Raw genomic sequence first — 20910 nt, 5'->3', positions numbered from 1 at the left:
TGCCTCACCTTGACAGGTGAAGAATGCCAAGAAGAGGGAAAGAAACAACATTTCAAGTGCCACAGTTGCCGGGCCACTTGAAAATCAACTCAAGCCTTTTAGGAGGAAAAATCGACATGGCAGGAGTAGGCCGCAGAGTCAAAGTCAGAGTTTTGGAGTCGGAGTCGAAATTATGGGCAAAATCGTGGCCGCTGGACCTGCCTACGTTTTCGCCCGATTCCGTATTTATTTTTGTTGGCGCACACATACATCGAGGGAGACCATAGCACACATTTCCTTCGAATTTTCTGTTCTAATTGAGTAAGAAGTGTGTGCGGTGAGGTTGCAGTTTTCCCTTCAACAACTGTTGCGGCCCGATTTGCTTGACGGCTTTAATTGGATTTTCATACCTGCTCCAACAACTGCCCCTCAGCGCCCCTATCGCCCATCGATGTTTGATTAGTGTTTGTATAATGAACTTGCAATATTCTGGATATCTTGGATCGGTTTGGGTATGGTCTTGGTATGGTCTGGTCTGGCCGGGTCTGTGGCAGTTAGCAGCTGTTGTTTTTGTTATTGTGGGACTTGTTGGGATGCTTTAAATGTAACGCGTGAAATTTAACACACATCGTCATCGCCATCGATTCCCCCCTTTCATCTTCGGGAAAATAAAAGTTCTTTCTCTCGATCCCATCCGTTGTTTATTTAATTTATGTTATTATTACCTGATTAAGTATGAAATGCTATGGTAAAGTGTTGGTTTTTCGTCTGTTATGTGTTCAAAAATTGATTAGGACCAGAAAAAATAACAACTGATTGAACTCTCGCACACTCCCCCTGACAATGTAATTACGTGTGGAATTTTCTGCTCTACAAAAAGTTTATTTCCATAACGTTAATAATGGGTTAGGAAAAGGAAAAGGGTTAGTCGCGAGGGGAAGTTCGGGTTGAGATAGTTATGTCAACAGGAAAGGTGATATAATGGAATGTAATTATTAAATGGGCTCACAAAATTAATTTCCCAATAAAGTTCAGATGAGTAAGGAAATTTTATAGATGAAGAAATTCAAACAACTTAACGTTCACTAATCTTTAACGTTTTCAAAATGTGAAAAACAGTAATAACATTCAAAGACTTACCTTTTCATTTAGCTTTAAATGTTTCTCGACAAAACAGCATTTTTTTAAAAAGCATTTCATCTTCTAATTAACACAATAGGAAGAAAAAAGTTCTTTCAGATAATTTCCTTAAGAACTGTTAAACAAAGTAATAAAGAGCGGTAGGCTCCCAACCTCTGTTGCCATTTTTACGAGTCTAATAAACGGAAAGCAAAATTAATCATATCTAGAGCACGGCATGGCTGGAACTGCCCCTAATGAGCAACTTGGGTGAGGAAAGTGCAACAGTTTTTAATGGTTCTTCTAGCTCGTAAAATGTGCCAAGTGGCCGGGGCATTTATGAGGCGCAGGAAAAACAAACGTTTGGAAAAAGTACAACATGGTCTTACGAACACTGACGGAAATTAAATTGCGGCAATAATTAAAACACCTGTTTTAATTATATATAAATGCATGGGGATGGGGGCAAAAATGTTACTTCTCTGGGAATAGAAACGAAGTGAGCTCATAGCTGCGACCCTGACCAGCGGCGACAACAAGTTGTTGAAAGTTCACTCCTGCCAGCTCGAAATTAATGACTCTGCCAGCAGCGGCTTCTTCAAAAGTTCTTTAAGGCTAGCGAACAACTTCATCGCCGCCGTGGAAAACAGCTGGAAGCCGGAAAATGTTAGAGTACCGCTATCTGTAGTTTTCCACCGAATATTCTGGGCATTGTTCTTCGTTTGTCTAACCTTTGACTGCCAGTCGTCAGATATGACAAAACATCATCAGGATCATGCATACGGGCACACACCCCTAAGCTGCTTAATCCTTTTCCATCCTTTTTCATTTGAACGATCAGTATCGAGAGGAACAAAAGACTGTTTCTATCTAAGGTGATCTATCTAAAGATGTTGAATATGATTTTGATGTCTTCTTTAGACACTCGAAAGATGTGGCTAAGTTTGCCTTCCCTGAAAGATGGGTGGTATAGAGTTAAAGATCTAACATATAATCATAAATCATAAAATATATAAATATCGATTTGAGTCATGGTATTTTGATATCTTAGCTAAAATATTAAACATAGCTAAAATCAATCAAATCTTTAAGAAAGCATGTGTTGGAAATGTTGCAGTTAAAGAAATTAAATCCTTGAAAAATTGATGTTCGATAATAAAACTTTCATAAAGCCCATCTAGCCGATTTCTTGCTAAATCCAACCATTTCCTACTGTGTGACTTTGTGAATACACCTTAAATTCCAAAGCCAGACGTTTCGCTGAAACTTCACTCCCTGAGAAGGTGATTATATCCCGTCCCTTTGAGTCAAAGCCACAAATATGCCAAAACATGATCATCGAAGATGGATGCGAAAAATCAACTGCAACGCACACCCCTCTTCTAATCCTTTTGGGCTTGACTTGGGCGCTGCCCTCGGTGAATGCTCCTGGGATATCCTTGCATTCCTCGTAGCACTGACTAACAATGAGAGCTGCATTCCTTTTCTTCTACTTCAAATGAAGTGCATTCATCCGGTAGAAATCCTTTATTTTGCTGCTGTTGTCCTCTTTCCTATTTCCTCATCGTTTTCGCTTTGCTGCCACTGTCTTGTGCATCATTTCACTTGAATTTGCGTTGACATCCTGCCAGACAGGACCGACCGGGCCAGAGCCAGCTCGTCTATATAATAACGAGCGGTTGTCTGACATATCCTTTAACCGTGATTAAAAACGCAAAGTAAATGAAAATGTTTGGTGCTTACGCCTCCTTAGCACACCTTGAAAACAGCAAAACAAAGCGGGATACAAAGCGAAAAACGGGTCGTCCCTAGACAACACGAACTTGAAACCAGGGGAGTTTGTCGCAGGACAATAGAGCAGGGTCTTCCTTTTTACCCCACCAACTTCCATATATGCAGCACTTAAAAAATCCAACAGATTTTCCCACTTAGTGATAAAGTTCCTATGCCGCTGCTGAATGGCTTTTGTCCCAGGACCTAGGACATTCGCTTAATTTTCTTCTTTTCTTTTTGCTTTTTTTTTTGTATTTTTTATTTTGTAGCTCCCCATTTAAAACACTCGTCTCGAAATAAGCCAAAGGACTTGGGATCGGGGGAGCATCATGTACTCCCGGCACTTCCTTGCAATTTCATGCCCAAACGGAGTCGTTAAATCATTTTCTGAAATTGAGTCGAGAATTTGTTGCAGTTGTTTGTGGCAATGACACATATGTGTGTGGCACGTCTAGCCTGTAAACGGAAGTACTTACTGGGTCTCCAGCTAACATTAAATTAAAATATGTTCCCCACACACTTCGCTCTCATTCGTTTCTATTCTTTAATTAAAACCAAAATGTTTTTTTCTCTGGTCGCCTTTCTTCTACATGTTTTTTTTTTTTATTTTTGATGTGGCGCGTTAAATGCACTTTGTATGTGATTTCACGGTTTTATGGCTGGCTTCTCCTGCGTTTCTCCTTCAAGGGAGCTGAGCTAATGGCTCCAGGAGCACATGGGAGACGTCTGCCCCAGGTACCCTTGACATTGAGCCAGCCTCCTTGGAGGTCATTGCTGGCAATCCGCTGAAGGAGTCGCGACTGGAGGAAGGAAACTAGAATTGGTTATGCCTGGACAGGTGGTGGATTATCTAACACGCCGATTATGAGTGTTTATACCACAATGGTTGTTTTTTGTTCAGAAAGCGTTTAATTTATCATTGAAAAAGTTTTAAGAATTCGTTAGAAAAATAAAGATAATTTTTTAAATATTAATTTTCCTAATATAAGAAAAAGAATTAATTAGTTTTGTATGTACGTAGGATTGTGTTAAAAATTAATATTCAACTTATCCCTTTTATGTAGCCGTTTTCTCTCAGTATATTAGCACTCAACAGCCAAAGTCTGAAAGCTGCTGCGATAAGAACATCGCACTTATATGGGTCACCACATCGTAAACACACTTTAATGTCCTGCCAGCCATATTTTCAACTTTAAACATCACATAAAGCACTTTCGGCCAAACAACAAAAAGCAGTAAAAAGGGAAAAGAACATGCAGAACAAGGTCAGCAGAGGAGCGGGTACTCGAGTTCGGGAATCCAGGGCCAAAAGCCCAAGCCCAAGCCAAAAGCCCGAGGACCGATGGCCAATATATCACATGACGCCTACAATTTAAACTGCCAAAAAAATGAAATGCAAACTGGGCGAACGAAGAGAAATGGCAAACATTTATATAAATAACACCATCGACTCCAATTAAAGCAGTTTGCTCGATGGGTTGAGTGAGGGTAGGATGGTCTATATGTAGTATGGTCAGGAGGGATCTGTTGTGGAGGAAGTTGCTCTGTTGTCTGTGCGTGATAAAAACCACAAAACGAATTTTTGTTTATGTGAGTCAGAGTGTGTGTGTAATAAAAATGCAAAACAAAAGCGCTCAAATATGTTTGTGTTCATCTTTTTTTATACCCCCGCACACACCCAAGGGTTTCCAGCGTGGGCGTGGCACTTGCAGAGCTAAAAGGGGCGCTGGTGGGTGGCAGGGTAGTGGGGCGGTAACTGGGACAACCAAACCACTTCCAAATGTCATTCGCAGGCGAAGCAATGACGTACCGATGAGAAAACGCAGAACGGGGACTACAGGACGAGTGAATCGGACAGAGATAAAGTTTTTCGACGACAAGTATCCGAAGTGGAGTTACTCTCTTGAGTACATATGTATATGTTATATAATGACATTTAATAATAAAGGTATTGCAAATAAATTATTTTGTATTTTTCTGTTTATTTTGATAGCTGTTTATATATTTGAGTCCTGCTGCTCAGTTATTTCTATTATTATTTATATTAACATCGTGTTATTTCAACTCTTGATTATCTTCTTGCCACTGCAATCACATACTCCACATGCCCAACTTCCTTGCAGGGTCATATGCAAAACGCTGCAACGAGCGAGCGCGGCCAGCAAGAAATGTTGCAGCAACATTTGGCAGCAAGTGGCAGGCGAGTCGAGGAAATAATAATTTATGCATGCGTTGTGGTAGCTCGATGGCGATGTTGGTAAGGGGTCTTCTGGAGAGGGGGCTATAAAAGGGGGATATGCGCGCCAGAAACCGCAAAATGTTTCGCCTTGTTGTTGCATTTGCTGGCTGCGCGCAAAAAGTGAATCTGAGCTGCAGGCGCTGCTGCTTTGCTGCAACCGGAAAACGGAAATTGTGGCCAGTTTCCCCCGCCGCTCGATTGCATCCTCAATCCTCAGGAAAACCACATAGCTCCCAATGCTCTCAAGGATTTATGATCGGACCGCTGTTTAAGTCGCGCCAATCTGCGGCGGTTTTTGTTTGCCAGCGCATCGCTCCAAAAAATAAAACAATTTGCAATTAAATGCTTTCAATTTGCAAATTTGCCAGGCCTTTGTTACGAACAAAACCAAGCCCAACTGATGCTAAACTCGGCGCCTATAAAAATCGAGTAAAACTAATAAAAATAGGGATGGTTGAGTGTGGTTCCATTGACCGAATTCAGCCATTCTTCATCAGATATCTAAAACGCTTGGCTTACGAATTTACCTATGGGATGGACCATTTTTTACCACTGCACAGATATATATGTTTATAAAAAAAGATGAGTTAAAACCACCATGCTTTAATTATTTTGTTATAACAAATTGTAGATTTTTATGGAATTAATAATCTATTACATTAGTCAGAACTTTTTTTTGAACCTTTTTCTATGATACGCTTTTAGTATTTGGTTTAAGCCAAAGAGAAATAATTTTATTTGCTATACAAAATATTCAATCATTTAATATTCACTCTAAACTGAGTATATTTACCACGGAGTATATACGTATATTATTTACTTATATTTCTTGGATAAACTGTACCCCCATAATCGAACATATAGAGCCCGCACAAAGCAATCAGCAAAAAAGAAAAAACCTTTGGAAATTACAGAAAAATCGGAAACGAAAATCAAGCATATGAGTTTAATTGCCTAAACAATTCTAATCAAGCTGTGAGACCATCAAAGCCATCAAAAGGACACAAAAGGACGAAAATTGCTGATTGCATTTAATAAAAATATAATGTTGCCGAAATTGCACCGAACGCTGAACCACGAATAGCCACCACCGATCGGCCCAAAATAAAAATATATAAATCGAATATCGAAGGAAATGGCGAACGAGTGAGTGTACATCAAAATGGAATCAAATCGAGGCGGAACATGAATGCGAAACGCAAAACTCACGACGACAATGCGAACTTAATTTGTGTCATAGAAAGCATGACAAGGAGCAGCAGCCAGAGTGGCAGGAAAATTGACATATTGACAGCCGCACAAAAGGTTCACCCCAAAAAAAATGGGGGTGGGGATCAAGGAGGAGGACGACGAGGAGGAGGTGGCCATGCCGCACTGCAGTTTGATGGCGGCGTCAAAAATAAACAAACATTGCGACAGCAATAAAATATCAAAACAAGCCGAGAGCAGCGAAATGGAAGGTGGAAAGAGGGGGGCGGCACGAATGTGGCTTAATTGAGGCAACAGAAGGCCGTACAAAAATCCAATCAAAACGCAATGAAAACAAGGATCAAGGCGCAGGCACAACCACAATCATTGTCCCGGGCAGCTGTAAACCTCAACTCGGTGTGTTGATGTTATCCTGGCAAATAATCAAACTCGCACACACACACACATACATGGAGAGAGAAAAACCAACTGAACAAGCCAACAAGGACCTTGTCAAGTAGACATGTAAGCGATACAGATTGAGATACTAGCCTCGATAGACGAGATAGACCAGGACAATTGGCTCATGCATCCTGGCTGGATTCTCTCAAGGCTACACTGCCTTCCCAGTTCCACTCGCAGTTGCAGTTGCACTTTCAATCCGGACAACTGGATTCAGTGGAGCGTGCGGCATCCACCCCTGATGAAAGTACTCCTGACCTAATCCAATTGCCAGGCACAACAGATAAATCCTGTTTTTGTTTTCGCTTACCGATGTGATGGCATTATTAAAGCCGAGAAAGGAAAACACACAGCCGATAAGTATTTATTTAAATTGAATTTTCCACTTAGGCCCAGTATTGCCGATCTAGATCGGAGATGAGGTAAGAATTGCGGAAGATTTTGGTTAACCATTAATACTACTATTTAGATCTAGGGATATTTTAAAGAAATTTCTGTTTGTTAAAGAGTATACGCCTTTCTAGTAAGCCATTTGTTGACTTAATTTTAAAAGAAGTTGCTAATTTGAATCTTTCCACATTTTAACTCCATTTCAAAGGAGTTTTGATCGGGCGCCATACAAGCCAAGAAGTCCCCCCAAAATCCCTTAAGCCATCAAGCTTTCCCCCATTTTCTGGCCCCAAGAATAATGCCTTCCGCCCCTCAACTAATTTTATGGCTTGCCCATCAAGCGGAGCCATGAACACCCCGATCTGAACTACACCAGGCCAATCAAACCTCATGACCTCCTCCTCGCATAAAAGCCGCCAAATGTTTGGCGTATAAAAACAAATAAGACAAAGCACACAGACATAAACCACGCCCCCGACGCCCCCACGATGATCAGCACTGGAAAATTTGTTAGCGTGTTATGTAAATTGCTCACAAGAGGAAAACGAGGCCTGGATGGATACATTATGTAAATAAAAGAAATAATAAGCTCACACGGATCCGGAAACAAAAGCCCAGGGTAAAATGCGTACATGTATGTTTATTATTTTCATGACGCGTTGCTGACATTTGAAGTGGGGGTCCTCGCACTTTAAGGATGTGTCGTTGGAAATTGACATCTTTTATTTTCTATATACCATTTAGCATTTATGGAGACACATTATTCTAACACTCACTATCATAAGAAACAATTTAATAATGCTCTTTACATGTGTAAAGTAGTAACTAAATACTTTTAAGATACAAATATCAGTAGGCTGCCTTACAACACTTCATTGTGTAGTAATAATTCATCAAGCCACATACACTTAATGTTTTCTTTTTTAAGTTCTTAAGGTTGCTATTTTATATTTAATTTGAGGAACGCACAAAATTGTCTGAAAACGCTTCTCAAAATTACACCAATAACTGAATTGTCAAGACAGATGAAAAGATGCCTGCCTTTATGCACCTCCTTCGCAACTTCATACCCAAGTGGTGTCTGCCACGTCCCGAGAAGCATCTCCAGAACCACATATTCCGTCAGCTCCAGACGAATCACCCAGCCGCCGCAGTGGTGGACATTAAACCAAGTGAACAGGTGCTGCCCAAGTGCAGATTCATGCAGTACCGGCGCGCCAATGAGCAGGTGAAGCGATTGGGCATGGTCTCCGAGGATGGCAGCAAAATGGCGGAGCTATCGAGCATAACCTGCGCAGCCCCCAATATGATGGACTTCATCCAGCAGAGGTACTGCATGGTCAGCCTGCTGGACAGTGTGCAATTCATGAAGGTCGAAGATGTGGAGGCAGTGGATCTCCGCCTGCTGCCACCCATCGATTCCCCCGGTAAGATCATTGGCGTGGACTGCAACTATGTGGACAACTGCGATGAGCAACACATCTCCATTCCGAGGGAGCCGAGTTTTCACGTCAAGTTCGCCTCCTCGATAACCGGTGCTCTGGACAACATACGGGCGCATAGTTCGGCCAAACACATTGACTATGGCTGCCAGTTGGCCGTGGTTATGGGCAAAAGGTGCCGTGAAGTGTCTGCCAAAGAGGCTCTGAATCACGTATTTGGATACATGGTGGTCCAGGACATCGTGGCAAGGGACTGGAATGTTCCGCTGGGCGGTCACTCCATGGATACTTTCCTCCCACTGGGACCTATAATTGTGCACAGGTGCCATGTGCCAGACTTAAACAATCTGTGGATCAAGACAATCATCAATGGCGAGGAGCGCCAGACGGGCAATACACGTAATATGATATTCAAGATCGACTTCCTTATTCACCGCCTATCCCATTATCTAACTCTCTGTCCGGGCGACATTATACTAACGGGAACACCCGCTGGATCTGGTGCATTTCGTCATCCGTCATGCTTTTTGAAGCCCGGCGATCTTATCGAGAGCGAAATTCAAAATTTAGGCAAAATGTGCAATAAAGTCGTTAATTCTTATTCTTGATGAAATCGTACGTATTGTGTCCGGCCAAAGGATAATCTAAAAACTGAAAGAAACCTTCTATGTATGTTAATTGAATTCACACTAGTGGTTTCTAACGATCTTCGATCGTACTATTGTCAATGTTTTTAACCGAAAGAAACAAAACAAAAAGTCAAGACAAATATACGTTGAATGAATCAAATTGTTATTACAAGTCGAATAAAAATCACGTATGTCCCCAAATTCCCCATCGCAAATTCTTTCATCGTCATTATTGGCCAATAAATTTGGGCCGACGCCAAGCCAAGGATGAAGCCAGATAACCATGTCCAGGGGGAAGCCACTGGTGGGATCCTAATATGCAACGCGGAAGTGATGGGTGGCGGGAAAATCATTTTGTAATATAATTTGTTTGACTCGATGGCTTGCAGGAAGGGGGCGGCCACAAAGATTGGGTGATGGCTACACTTTTATGATACGCCCAAGCATAATCAACATTATCCTCAGAGAGTCACAAGCAGCAAACACGGCGCCTACAAAGGGGAGAATGGGGAATCCCCGCTGCGAAAGCCACGGCGCATTATCATCTCATTGCACAGGACTTAATCCTGCGGCAAGTTATTAAAGCGTAACGCGTTCCGTCCGTGTCCTTTTGCCAATGCCTTTGCTTCTGCTCCTGCTCCTCGAGTCCTTGGATCCCTGAATCCTGCTCCCTTTTTATTGTTCGCGCTGCGCTTAACTTGTTTCGCATTGAAACAGGACAAAGAGGGCGGTGGAATATGAGGGTGTGTGACTGGGTCGGTAGGCGACGGCGCCTTAATGCTAAATGATCCAATATCCTGTTTCCTGCATTTGTGCTCTGCAGCAGCGTTAAAAGGTCCTTTGTGGCCTCCGCCCAGCCTCCGTTCGCCATTATTTGCCTTGGCCAACTTAAAGATGTTTTCCCTATAAGCCAACTTTTCACCACCCCCAGTCTCGCTCTCAATTATTTGCTTAGCAAAAAGGAAAATGGAATCGGCGGAAAATGTAGCTAGTGGGGTACATAATTTTGTATCTTTTCTTTGCGCACGGCAACTTAAATAGAAGAATGTAAAGTTTTTAATTATGCAACTCATCGCTGACGTTGTCGCATTGTGTGCGAAGTGGGCCCATTCCAGTTCCTCTTCTGCCCGTTTATTTCAACTAGTGAGCTGGCCAAAAACTTAAAATACACATAATTAGCCATAGTACCGGGGATACTTCTATTTTCTTCCCGTTTGTTTAGCGACAAAATTTCGCCACCCTCTCTCATTGTACGAAGTGTGTATCCTTGGGATATCTTTCGGGCTTAGTCCTGGTCCTTTTTGAACCAAAATCTAGGCCAGTTTCTTTCTGCAAGCTTATGTTTAGTTTGGCATGGAAAACGTCGACGACAAAGGCCTGCGCTAATTAAAGGAAAATATTAATTTGTTATAGTAACTCAAAACTTAAATACGACAAATAACTTATTAAATTTTCCTGATTTAAGAGAGTTACTCTCGCATTTACTGTCATTTTTCTAAGCTTCCACTTGCAAAATTACTATCATTCAATTAATCCTTAATCCATATACTTACCATTTTACGGCAGTTAGTTAAAACAAATTCAATACAACATTCTTTTGAAATGTTCTCGAGATTAGGTGAATTATAGAATAGGTCAACGTGCCTAAATACTATTAGTACTTAATAATAATAATTTATGTTCCCACTTTAATAGCCTTACGTCCTTTGACTATGGTTACATCTCGTTCGGCTGCCAGCCATTCCGCCCAAGGACTAAGGAGGCTCCCTGGACATGGAAGTCCCGGAAAGGTTCGCCCGGGCTTCCTGTCCGACAATTGGGTTAAAGGACCCATGGGCGTAGGCCTGCTGGCATATATCTGCTCCGGCGACTGTTGTGCCATTAAGCACGAGCACAGCGGCCTATCCTTGGGCATCATGGAGGACGGCTACTACAGCAGTGGAATCACCATCGGTATCCTGACCACATTTGCTGTGATTAGGCTTCTTCCAGCGATTGTAAAGTGGGCTGATGGCGAGATTATTGTAAGTACAGCGGAGAGCTTAGTAAAATGTTACAAATTGTGCAAATTGAAACTAAAAATATCAATTTTTTAAGTGATATTTAAACTTTTAATTTAACATTTTATTATCTCTCAAAGAAAATTGAATCCGAGTACGAAAAGAGTCGTGAAACTAAGATCAAGGTCCTATCCATCTCGCCCTCGAACGGAAATAAGAATTCTAGCCAGGATAATGCCGATCAAAACGTGTAGTCGATTTGTTGAATTAGTTATTGCAATTTGTCCATGTAAAAAATAATAAAATTTGGGTGTAAGAGGAGCTCTTGTTTAAGATGTAATTAAAGAACTATGATTGAACAATAGATAGCGATTTCAATCTTTCATTTATATATTTATATACGCTTAAAGAGAGTAGTATGATAAATAGTTTTGCATAGCTCCTCTTGTATGCTTGCCACATTTTTTTCCGGGCATGAAGTTGGCAGTGTTGTCCACTTTTTTAGATGGAAGCTCCATGCGGGGCGTGGGGATGGAGCACATAAAATAATACATGTCGTAATATTCACCACAAGCAACTCGCAACAAGCCAAAGTCAAAACATGCCGAGGAACATGGCATTGAAAGCAGTTGCCAAACAAAATAGGGGATCCCCCAACCAGGAAGAGGCGGCAACAATGAAAGGATGCCAGAGAGCGAAAAAAGAAAACAAGATTTTCCTCTCGTTTTCTTTCCTTATTTTTCCTCCGGCACGACATAATCTTTTTAACAATTTGTATTTGGCGATGCGGATGCTGGCGGTGTGGATATGACACATATCCCGACCAAAGTCAATGCCGAAGTATGCAGAAATTTGCTTTGTTTTTTGCTTTCGGGCTCCTTTTTTCTGCTACTGCTTTGTTATACATAATCCTGGAGAGGTGTGACATTTGTATGTATAAATTTCAACTTTGATCCGCAAAGGATAACCCTCGGGTGGCCAAAGCCAATTGCCAGGCACGAAATCTAAATAAACACACAGAAAAACATACAACTCAAAACACACAAAAACGGAAAGCAAACGAGTCCCAACGAAAAATGTGGCCACGTTTCATGTGCCTTGAGATCTGTGGCTGGAACTCCTCGAGTTTCAGACCTCCGACTCCTCCACACTTAAGTTGTCAAAATCAGCACAGGATTCGCTCTCATTCATGTGCATGTGTGTGTTTGTGTGCTGGGAAAATGTTATTTTCTTTTCATTTAACTGTCATGTATTTTGCATACACAAAAGCCAGCTCCTGTCGGTGCCAAATTGAATGCCCCTAAAGAGAAATGTTCCCAGCTTTGTTTACTCTGCACTTTCTGGCGTAGGTGTTGTGACATTTGACCGCCGACGTCTGTGGAACATCAAACGGAAATTTCTTGCTCATTTTTATTCGCTTTTTTTGGGGCCATTAATCACACCTTTTTGGGCATTCGAATGAGCAAATTGACATTCCAAGAAATGAAATTCTCAACTTGTGAATTTGTCCAAAAAAAATGTAATTTGAAAAAGTTTCTTAGGCAATTTGACCAACAAGTTTCACTTGACTATAAAATTCTTTAATAATTTGTAGATCTAAATTGGGCATTCTGTAAATAAACTATATGAAGAGAGATTGAATACCGCCCTCCTCTTTAATTTTCCAACTACTATGTACATTTGCTCACAGCTTGACTTCTGATTATCCCATCTTGATAGGAATAATGCTTAAAAGTGCCTAAGTGGTTTGTAATGGATTTAAGCACACGCAGTTTCCCTCCGTTAGAATTAAAATTTCACATACCAAACTAAGCCCATCGCGTGCCTTTTTCCTATAACCCAATGTCCTGTAGGGAAGATATGGCAACTATGGAAATCCTCTAACGCCCGATAATTATGTAGAATATTTCCTGCGATAATTGCTTGATTTGCACAATGTGTGTTGATGTTTTCATAATGGATGCTTTCGGGGCATAAATTACAAGTTGCAACGGGAAGGAAGGGAAGGATAGCTCTTTCTCTGGCTGGCATGTGGTGAACAAATGTGGCATACAGCTCGGAGTCGAGTGGCAGATTGATAAGAGCTGTAGAAGGGGAAGAGAGTCTCTGCAAGGGAGAGAATTAACACATTTGCGTTTGATCAGGATAATGATGATGCTGGGGTGCTTACCATAACCCTAAGCTAGGATCAGGGTGGTTTTCTCCCCACCCCTTCGGAATTCGGAATTTTCACTAGGGTGTGCCAAACAGTGGCAGCTGCCGTTGCGCAGTTATGGAAAACCCATTTCCCTCAACGCATGCGTCACACTAGATTTATGTTCGGATGCACTTTAATAATTTTCCACTCGCCATCGACAATTGTATCCTTTTTGTTTCCCGCATAGAGTGAAAAGTCCAGTTTGCTTTCGTTTTCAAGTACATAAAGTAAGCAACGCATTGACCCCGTCAACTTTTGAGCATTTGCAATTATTTCTGTTATAGGAATTTCCCAATAACAGATCATTATCAAGCTACCTTATGAGGGTGGACTGTCCTGCAATGTCAGCTGGCCAGTTGCGTTAAATGAGCCAGCTCCATTTCGATTTGTCCAGAATTTCCTGTTCATAAATTGGATCGGCTTCAAAGAGATTAGAGTCTTTATGGGTAGCAATAACCTGGTGAACTAATGTGAAATGGGTCGCATTCTGGATACTATGGGAATACTACTCTTAAGCAAACAATGTGTTATGCAAATATAATGCATTTTAACATTAACCAAGCAGTAAAATTATAAAAACCCTTATGTTTTACTTATGTTGGCTTACTTAACACACTTTTAAGTGCTTAGTATCATCAACCTACTTAAAATCAAACACTCCGCAAAATCACCATTCAACACCGATTCATTGCGAGCAGTTGAGTGCGACTAAGTCCATTTAATCAGCAATTAACTGCAGTCAACAAATCAGAGTAAATCTGACCGAGTGATTTCAATTTTAATTGCCTTAACCCTTCAGCACTCACACGAGAAGCCCTCGCTGTGCAGAGAGATGGCTGAAAAAAATAGTGTTAAGACCTAAGCTTACTTAATGTGACCACTTTGAGCGGTGTCGACGGCAGCGAGAGTTGCCTACTCAACGGACATCTGGGAATACTCTATGTATCCAGTAGATATAAAACGAGCAAGAGGAGTGACAACAATAGGAGGACTACTCCGTAAGCGGCTTATGGCAATAAATTGTTCATAGCCCGCCTGCATTTTCTACTGCTCTCGTCTGAAAGTTTGAACAAAGTGGCCAACAAAATGCAGCGTTTTTGTCATTCTTCTCTCGTCCTTGCTATTTTGGTTTTTTTTTTCACAATTTACCACAATGATTAATCACCCAGAAGGAGGCGTATTCCCTTCCGTCCTGTTGGTAATATAATATTTGTCATAGTTCATAATTTAGATATTTTTATATCCAGAGGGGTGGAACAAAGCAAAGCAGAGCGCAAAAAAGAGAAATAATAAAACATTGCAGTCTGGTAAAAAACATCAACTGCATATGTTGCAACCGATTCAAGTGCAGTCGAGAGGGGTTTTATGTTTTGGGTGTGGGAAGTTGGGGGTACCAGGATATAGAGGGGTTGAGTTTGTTTGCGCACACTTTGTGTACAGTTGAGGGGTGACCACGATGATATATCCTGGTATATTTGCCCAGTCTCACTATCGATGTATCGAGGTTTTTTGTTTGCCTAGAGGGTTGATTCGATGCGGAACTCGTTGTCGCACTCGCAATTGTGCAGGTCAAGTTAGTAGGTGTTTCCCGGCGAATTTGTGGTTGCATTGAACCTGGTTAACCAAAAGGATTGGTGTAGTAGTGATGTAATCAAGGAAGGGTGGCAAATAGTGCACAGAAGGATAAGTTGATCTGAATTAAAAGGATGTCAAGATTTACTGTATAAATAAATAATCGCATTTGTTGTAGCTTATAGAATCTGTATTCTGTTTATTTTACGTTGACACACAATGCATATTCAGATTGGAATTTTACCTCTTGATAATGCTAGGGTTGCTTGACTTAAACTACTCTTTTTTAAACAAGAGGTTTTTATTCAAATGACAAAGCTATCAGTTTAAAGAAGTTTAAATTTATTGCGTTTGCATTTAAAACGCACGAAAGGTGATTTTCACACCTGGAATCGTGGAATCAGAGAAGTCATCCAGGATGCAGGTTTGCTCGATAACAAACCACACACAAAGCCAATCCCTTGAACAAAAAGGAAGTTTGCTTGGCAAGGATAATAGGTGGATAATTTATTAGCCATCGACCAGCATTGAGTATCGAATGGATGCATGTTGAATTTTGGATGACAACTGCAAAACTGCAGCCAGATTGCCCAGATAGAGAAACGTATTCGAGGATGCGGGCTATGCTGGAATGGGGAGATTTGCCTGGTATGGAATATAGGAGTACAGGATGCCAAACAAACGAACAAAGGACGAGTGCTTAGAGTAAACACAAAGGCGACCATAATACAATCATAATTGCATTTTTACAACAACCCAGGGAGAGTGTGTCGGATTTTATGCTCCCAACTTCGGTTATTGACAGTTCACACCAAGGACATGCTTTGAGTCCTAAGCACCCAAGTACAAAAACACACGAACCGAGGCGAAATTAAATTTTTATCTAATATAAACTCGCAGCAGGCACTCGTCCCTTTTGCGCTCTGTTGTTACTCAGTCCCTTTTTTTGCACAGCGATATGAGCGATATGGCTCAAGGACATTCCAGGAAATGACAAGGGACACACACACACACACAAGCTGTCAGTTTTCACACCAATTCCCGGAGGATGCACAAAGTCCTGGCCAATGTCCTTCAGTGGAGCATTAATTTGACTTATCCCTGGGACGACGGGCCACCAGCAAGGACACGCACTCGGTTGGAAAAGTGCAATTAATGTCGAACAATGGCGACTTTTGTCAGCTCTGGACACACACGCGAACGTCCAAGGATGCACAGACCATTAGCCACGATCCAGGACCCAAGGCCAAGGACCTTGTGCACAATTAGCCGGCACTCCGAATGGGTTGCCTGTCCTTCGGGCCAAGTCAAGGTCCAATTGCACAATGACATCAGGACACACAGGGCGCAGCAACCTTGAGTCATAATTGAGGTCCTGCAGGATAATAAGTGTTTTTCGCTCAACCACGCGCCGCGCATGCGCAGTATCGAGCCAAGAGGCGAATGCAAGGCGTGCGCTGATAATAAACACATTTAACTTATCCTCAAGGTTAGCTGAAGGACCTAGCTGGTTCCTGTATATTCTTAATTACAGTCCATAAAGTACAAATTGAGCCGTAAAGCAAAGTACAAAGGACAGAACCTGCAGAGTTCTGGGATCCATTAAGAAATATCTCTCAGATAAATATATTCATTGAGTGACATTCGAAGGTCGTACTAAATAGATAATCCCATTCTTAAACTTGTGTTGTTATATTATGACAATAATATATTAGCCCACGTGCTTGGTAAATCCTTTAAAGTTTCTACGAAAATTGAGTACAATAGGTACGATAAGAAAGTACTGGAAGTATAGAAAAATGTTCACACGGTTATATTTCCACATAAGTGAAGTATAAATGCATACCCTTTTACCTCTAATTCTACTCTGAGGTGAGTTTAGTTCAATTAATACGAATGCAAACCTTAGAAGTTACATAAGTTCATTTAAATTCAATGCTCATTCCTTCTGATGGATGTCATGGTGTTCTTCCGTCAATTACCATGCCATCGAACCAAGTCCCAAGTCGTGAAGTGCATCTTTGCCTTGTCCTTGCGATTCGCCCACGGAATCACTTGGGAGACCGATCTTGAGCCGCGGTCTTGAGTCGCAAAGTGCACTTATGTCAATGCCGCATTAAATAACTAAATCAAGCTCAAACATGGACATCGCCTTGAGATTATCCCACAAAGATGCAGTGGCCAGAGTGGAGTGGAATTGACTGGAGTGGGGTGGTCGGCATACCCTGTAGGGCGACAAACATCGGAGGCTGAATGTTGCGGCGACCCAAAGTGGATGCCAAATAACCATAATGGTGTTTATCCACAAGTTCATTTCGCTGTTTAAACATGCCTCCGAATTCAGCCCCGACACAATAAACAAGCCAACTGGATGCGAGATGCCATCGGCTGCGGCGCCCCAAACATTTCGGTGTGTGTTTTTTATTCCATTTGAGCCTGGTCCCTCTGGGGCATAGACTTCTGGCTTCGATGGATGGATGGATGGATGGATGGACGACTGGGATGGGATGGGATGGAACGGGATGGGTCGGGATGGGGGGCAGATGGGGTAGCAGATTGGACCACTTGAAACCAAACGCGGTAGCCACTCACGAGCATCGAGCATCGAAGTGCATTGCGCTGTTATTTTAACGATTATGCTGATGAGCAGCGATGGCGACGCGGGCGATGATCCATCAGAGTTCTGGACATGGAAATGCAATTTGTGTAATTTATGCCGATGCTCGGCGAACGCAACCAGATACTCAATTTTGTGTGTGTGTGCCTCCGATTAGCCAGGCGATCCGCCAGATACAAAATGTTCGTTCGGCTATCGGAGATGCAGAGCCTAAGCCACTTGTCTGCCTCGTTCGGACTCCACCTGAATGCGATCCCCACTTTTGATTTATGATTTCAACAACACACAGAAATTAAAAGCCTTTCGGGTTTAGCGTTTTTGGGTTGCTGTCTGGATAAATGCCTGACCTGCAGCAAATGTTGTCATCGGGAGAAATGGAACCGGCAATGCCAACATCAATTAATAAAATACCTTTAATTCCTCTTCTGTGAGAGTTCGTCCATCCAGAGGGCACATCAATCAGCTTATCATATCACTCGGGCTGAGTAGACAGTTTAAATGTCAATTAGAGGTAGGGCTAGTCTAGCTGCGGATCATTAAATATAAATTATGAGGGTCTTGAACTGGTCCGAAAAGCTATAAGCCAGTAAGACGGTAGCTGGATGCCTGGAGGCTGAGACAACTTTTGTGAAAATCTCCGGGAGAATCAATCAGAATTATGGTAAGTAGTCGGATGGCTTACCTGCAGAGAAGTCTCAACTTTATGCACCATCAAACTCTATTCCCACACAGGAAAAAATATTATAAAGTATCTGTATCTGTATCATTAAATTGAAATAATTTAGACGTCAGAAATATTGTAAATTTCTTTCTGTGCAGTGACACGTAACTTGCAGTGGATTCTCCTCCCATCGATGGGCGAAATTTACTATTTGGCAATATTTTGGCTTTATGAGTGCATCAAGGATATATGCGGCCAGGAGTAGGAGCGGAAGCAGGAAGGACGCGTCGCAACCTTCGACTGGGTTGTGTTGACTCGGCGACAAATCGTTGCCAACTCGAGCGTCCTGGCCAAAAAGCAAAGCAAATCAGAGCAGTAAAATCTCAACTGCAGCGAAGAGTGAGCGAGGGCAGGCAATAGCATTTCATTGACGTTAATAAATGACCGGAAGGACATTGTATGGCATGCCCTGACGTGGCAATAAACAAACAAAAGCAGAAAAGAAGGACCAGCCAACTCGGTTCTCGGACCCCGGACCTGTTCGCCACTGTCCTGTCCAGTCGGCGAGTCCTGGATCCTTGCATTTTCGGAGCAGGTCCTGTTGCATTTTTGGCCAGCCGGAAGTTTAGTGCAGCGTCTGGCACCCTTTTCTCCCCCGTCCGATATGTTCTTCTTTTTGTTGCCTTTTGCCGCTGCTAAAATTTCATTTCACTGCGAATTTTTCACAGGATGAAAAGCAGCTGCTTTCCAGGATGCTGCTTAGGTGTGGGAACCGAAGTCGCCTTTTCTTGGCTCGCAAAAATCAATCGCAGTTAGTCGGAAGTACTTGCGCACTTTGCGCTGAACATTTTACGCAATGATTAATTGCCATCCTTGTTAGTGCGAGGATACCATGGGAAGGAAATGGGTTTTTTTCTTCTCGGTAGCTGGCAATCGGCAAAGGAGCTGAAGGAGCCGTGGAGTTCAGTGTGGGAAGATTTTAAAGCAGCTTTAAATTAAATTTAATGTTGCCATGTAAGGAACACTTGAATACATTTATAAGAATTCTGGTTGCTGAAATACATTTAGGTGGCTGATTATTACAATTTAAATATAGTAGATAGTAGATTAGGAGAAAAATATATAATATCATTTGAATGATTATAATTATTATAATGCGTGCATTTTTTATTAATTGCATACAGGCATACGTGTAAAACTACTACTTATTTTGTGAAGTAAAATTGCCATTAAATCTATAGACTGCAGATGTCGAACATAATATCACTATTCAAAACGCATAGTTAACCCAATAGCTTGTGGAGCATCATGCTGTACGACAATTTGTAGCTCGTAGCGTAAATTGTTGCCACAACCTACGCCACGCCAATCAAGTTTCAATCGAGTTGGCGAGGAAGCTCTATAAATTCCGGCTGGTCAATGTCAAGCCAGTTGGATACCAGGAAGGACGAGGAGCCGGAGCAGCAGCAGTAGCACATCCTGTTAATGGCAACAAACTACGTAATAATAATTGTCAATTGCCAACACGTACGATGATTACACATGTTCCAAAACGGCCAGCTGCAGACTACAGACTTTGGACTCTGCTCTTGGCCGTTGGCTGCTGTAGAAGCCATTTAACGTAATATGGGTAATATGTGAGACAGGCCCCTAAGTAGCCTTAAGGCCAGGATAACACAGGGCATTACAGGGGCGACAGAGCCAGAGCCAGAGACACAGACATCGAAAGCGAAAAGGAGAGGAGTTTCCCGGTCGCAATGCCCGGTAATCCCCAATTAAATTTTATTCTAAAGCAATTTGCCAAAATAGTTTTCATTTCGGCAGGAAGATAAGCAAACAGTTTGCCGCACCCATTCAATATTTTCTTTTGGTTATTGTAAAAATTGTCATGGGCGCGCTACCCGTAAATAGCCTCGTAAACATAAGGATTAGCCTTTGTATTCCACCGACACAGAGTCCTGGCCAAAAGTGTCACTCACTCGAAAGACAAATATTGCCTTTGGCCCGAAAGGAAGCGGATATGTCGCAAGATTTTCCAATGGCCAGGACACAACAACAATGCTCACACACACATATCCTGGCCCGAGTCCCTATGTGTCGCTCACAATTGTATGCATGACATTGATGGTCCTTCGATAGGAAATCCAATTGTACAGCTGCCTTGCCCAAGTAAATATGAAACAAATGCACAATTTCTGACTTTTGGTCTTAGCTAGGTGTTCTGGCATCGCAAGAATTCCCTGAAGACATGGCTGCTGAAAAATTGTCATGAAATTGGCCAACAATGAGCAACGAATGCCCTGTCATCTGGGGAATGCAATTGTATATCCAAGCCATTCGATCGGGGTTCGATTTCCATCACAGGTAAGGTAGTCGTCACTGGGTGATTCCCATCCGGTAGCATTGTGTCACGGTTTTAATAAGCGCATCTAATGTTTTGCGGAAGACTTATGTGGTTAAGACGGGGATGACACAGGAAGTTGGCCGAGACAAATTGCAAGGAAGCTGCAGGAAGGTATTATGCTCCCCAAGGAACCATCTCAGCATTCTTTTCTTCGTAAAAATAATTCTAAATCGTTCCGGTTTTGATTTATTGCCCAATAAACCAGGCTTTGTTGGATTTCCGCATTTTAATGCTTTCA

At 42.0% G+C, this 20910-nt stretch overlaps 2 protein-coding genes across 2 annotated transcripts; both read left to right on the top strand.

Annotated features, from left to right (window-relative positions):
* The first annotated feature begins 8018 nt into the window (after nucleotides 1–8018).
* LOC6605540 (fumarylacetoacetate hydrolase domain-containing protein 2) lies at nucleotides 8019–9421 on the top strand. Its single transcript, XM_002030332.2, has one exon. It carries the CDS (start codon nucleotides 8184–8186, stop codon nucleotides 9198–9200), a length of 1017 nt encoding a protein of 338 aa, XP_002030368.1. The 5' UTR covers nucleotides 8019–8183; the 3' UTR covers nucleotides 9201–9421.
* A 1278-nt stretch (nucleotides 9422–10699) lies between these two features.
* Nucleotides 10700–11537, top strand: LOC6605539 (ATP synthase subunit b, mitochondrial). Its single transcript, XM_002030331.2, has 3 exons — nucleotides 10700–10839; nucleotides 10917–11245; nucleotides 11362–11537. Exons 1-3 carry the CDS (start codon nucleotides 10824–10826, stop codon nucleotides 11473–11475), a joined length of 459 nt encoding a protein of 152 aa, XP_002030367.1. The 5' UTR covers nucleotides 10700–10823; the 3' UTR covers nucleotides 11476–11537.
* The last annotated feature ends 9373 nt before the right edge of the window (nucleotides 11538–20910 follow it).

The sequence above is a fragment of the Drosophila sechellia genome, chromosome 3L (genome assembly GCF_004382195.2).
Source record: "Drosophila sechellia strain sech25 chromosome 3L, ASM438219v1, whole genome shotgun sequence".
NCBI classification, from domain to species: domain Eukaryota; kingdom Metazoa; phylum Arthropoda; class Insecta; order Diptera; family Drosophilidae; genus Drosophila; species Drosophila sechellia.
The sequence above is the reverse complement of the archived record's forward strand: the minus strand, read 5'-3'. Positions and strand labels throughout refer to the sequence as shown.

What these genes read in the sequence shown, in the direction of transcription:
- LOC6605540 (XM_002030332.2), top strand. Translation starts at nt 8,184, where the DNA reads ATGCCTGCCTTTATGCACCTCCTTCGCAACTTCATACCCAAGTGGTGT.
- LOC6605539 (XM_002030331.2), top strand. An exon ending in GGGCTGATGGCGAGATTATT is followed by an intron (nt 11,246 to 11,361) that starts GTAAGTACAGCG and finishes TATCTCTCAAAG; the next exon opens with AAAATTGAATCCGAGTACGA.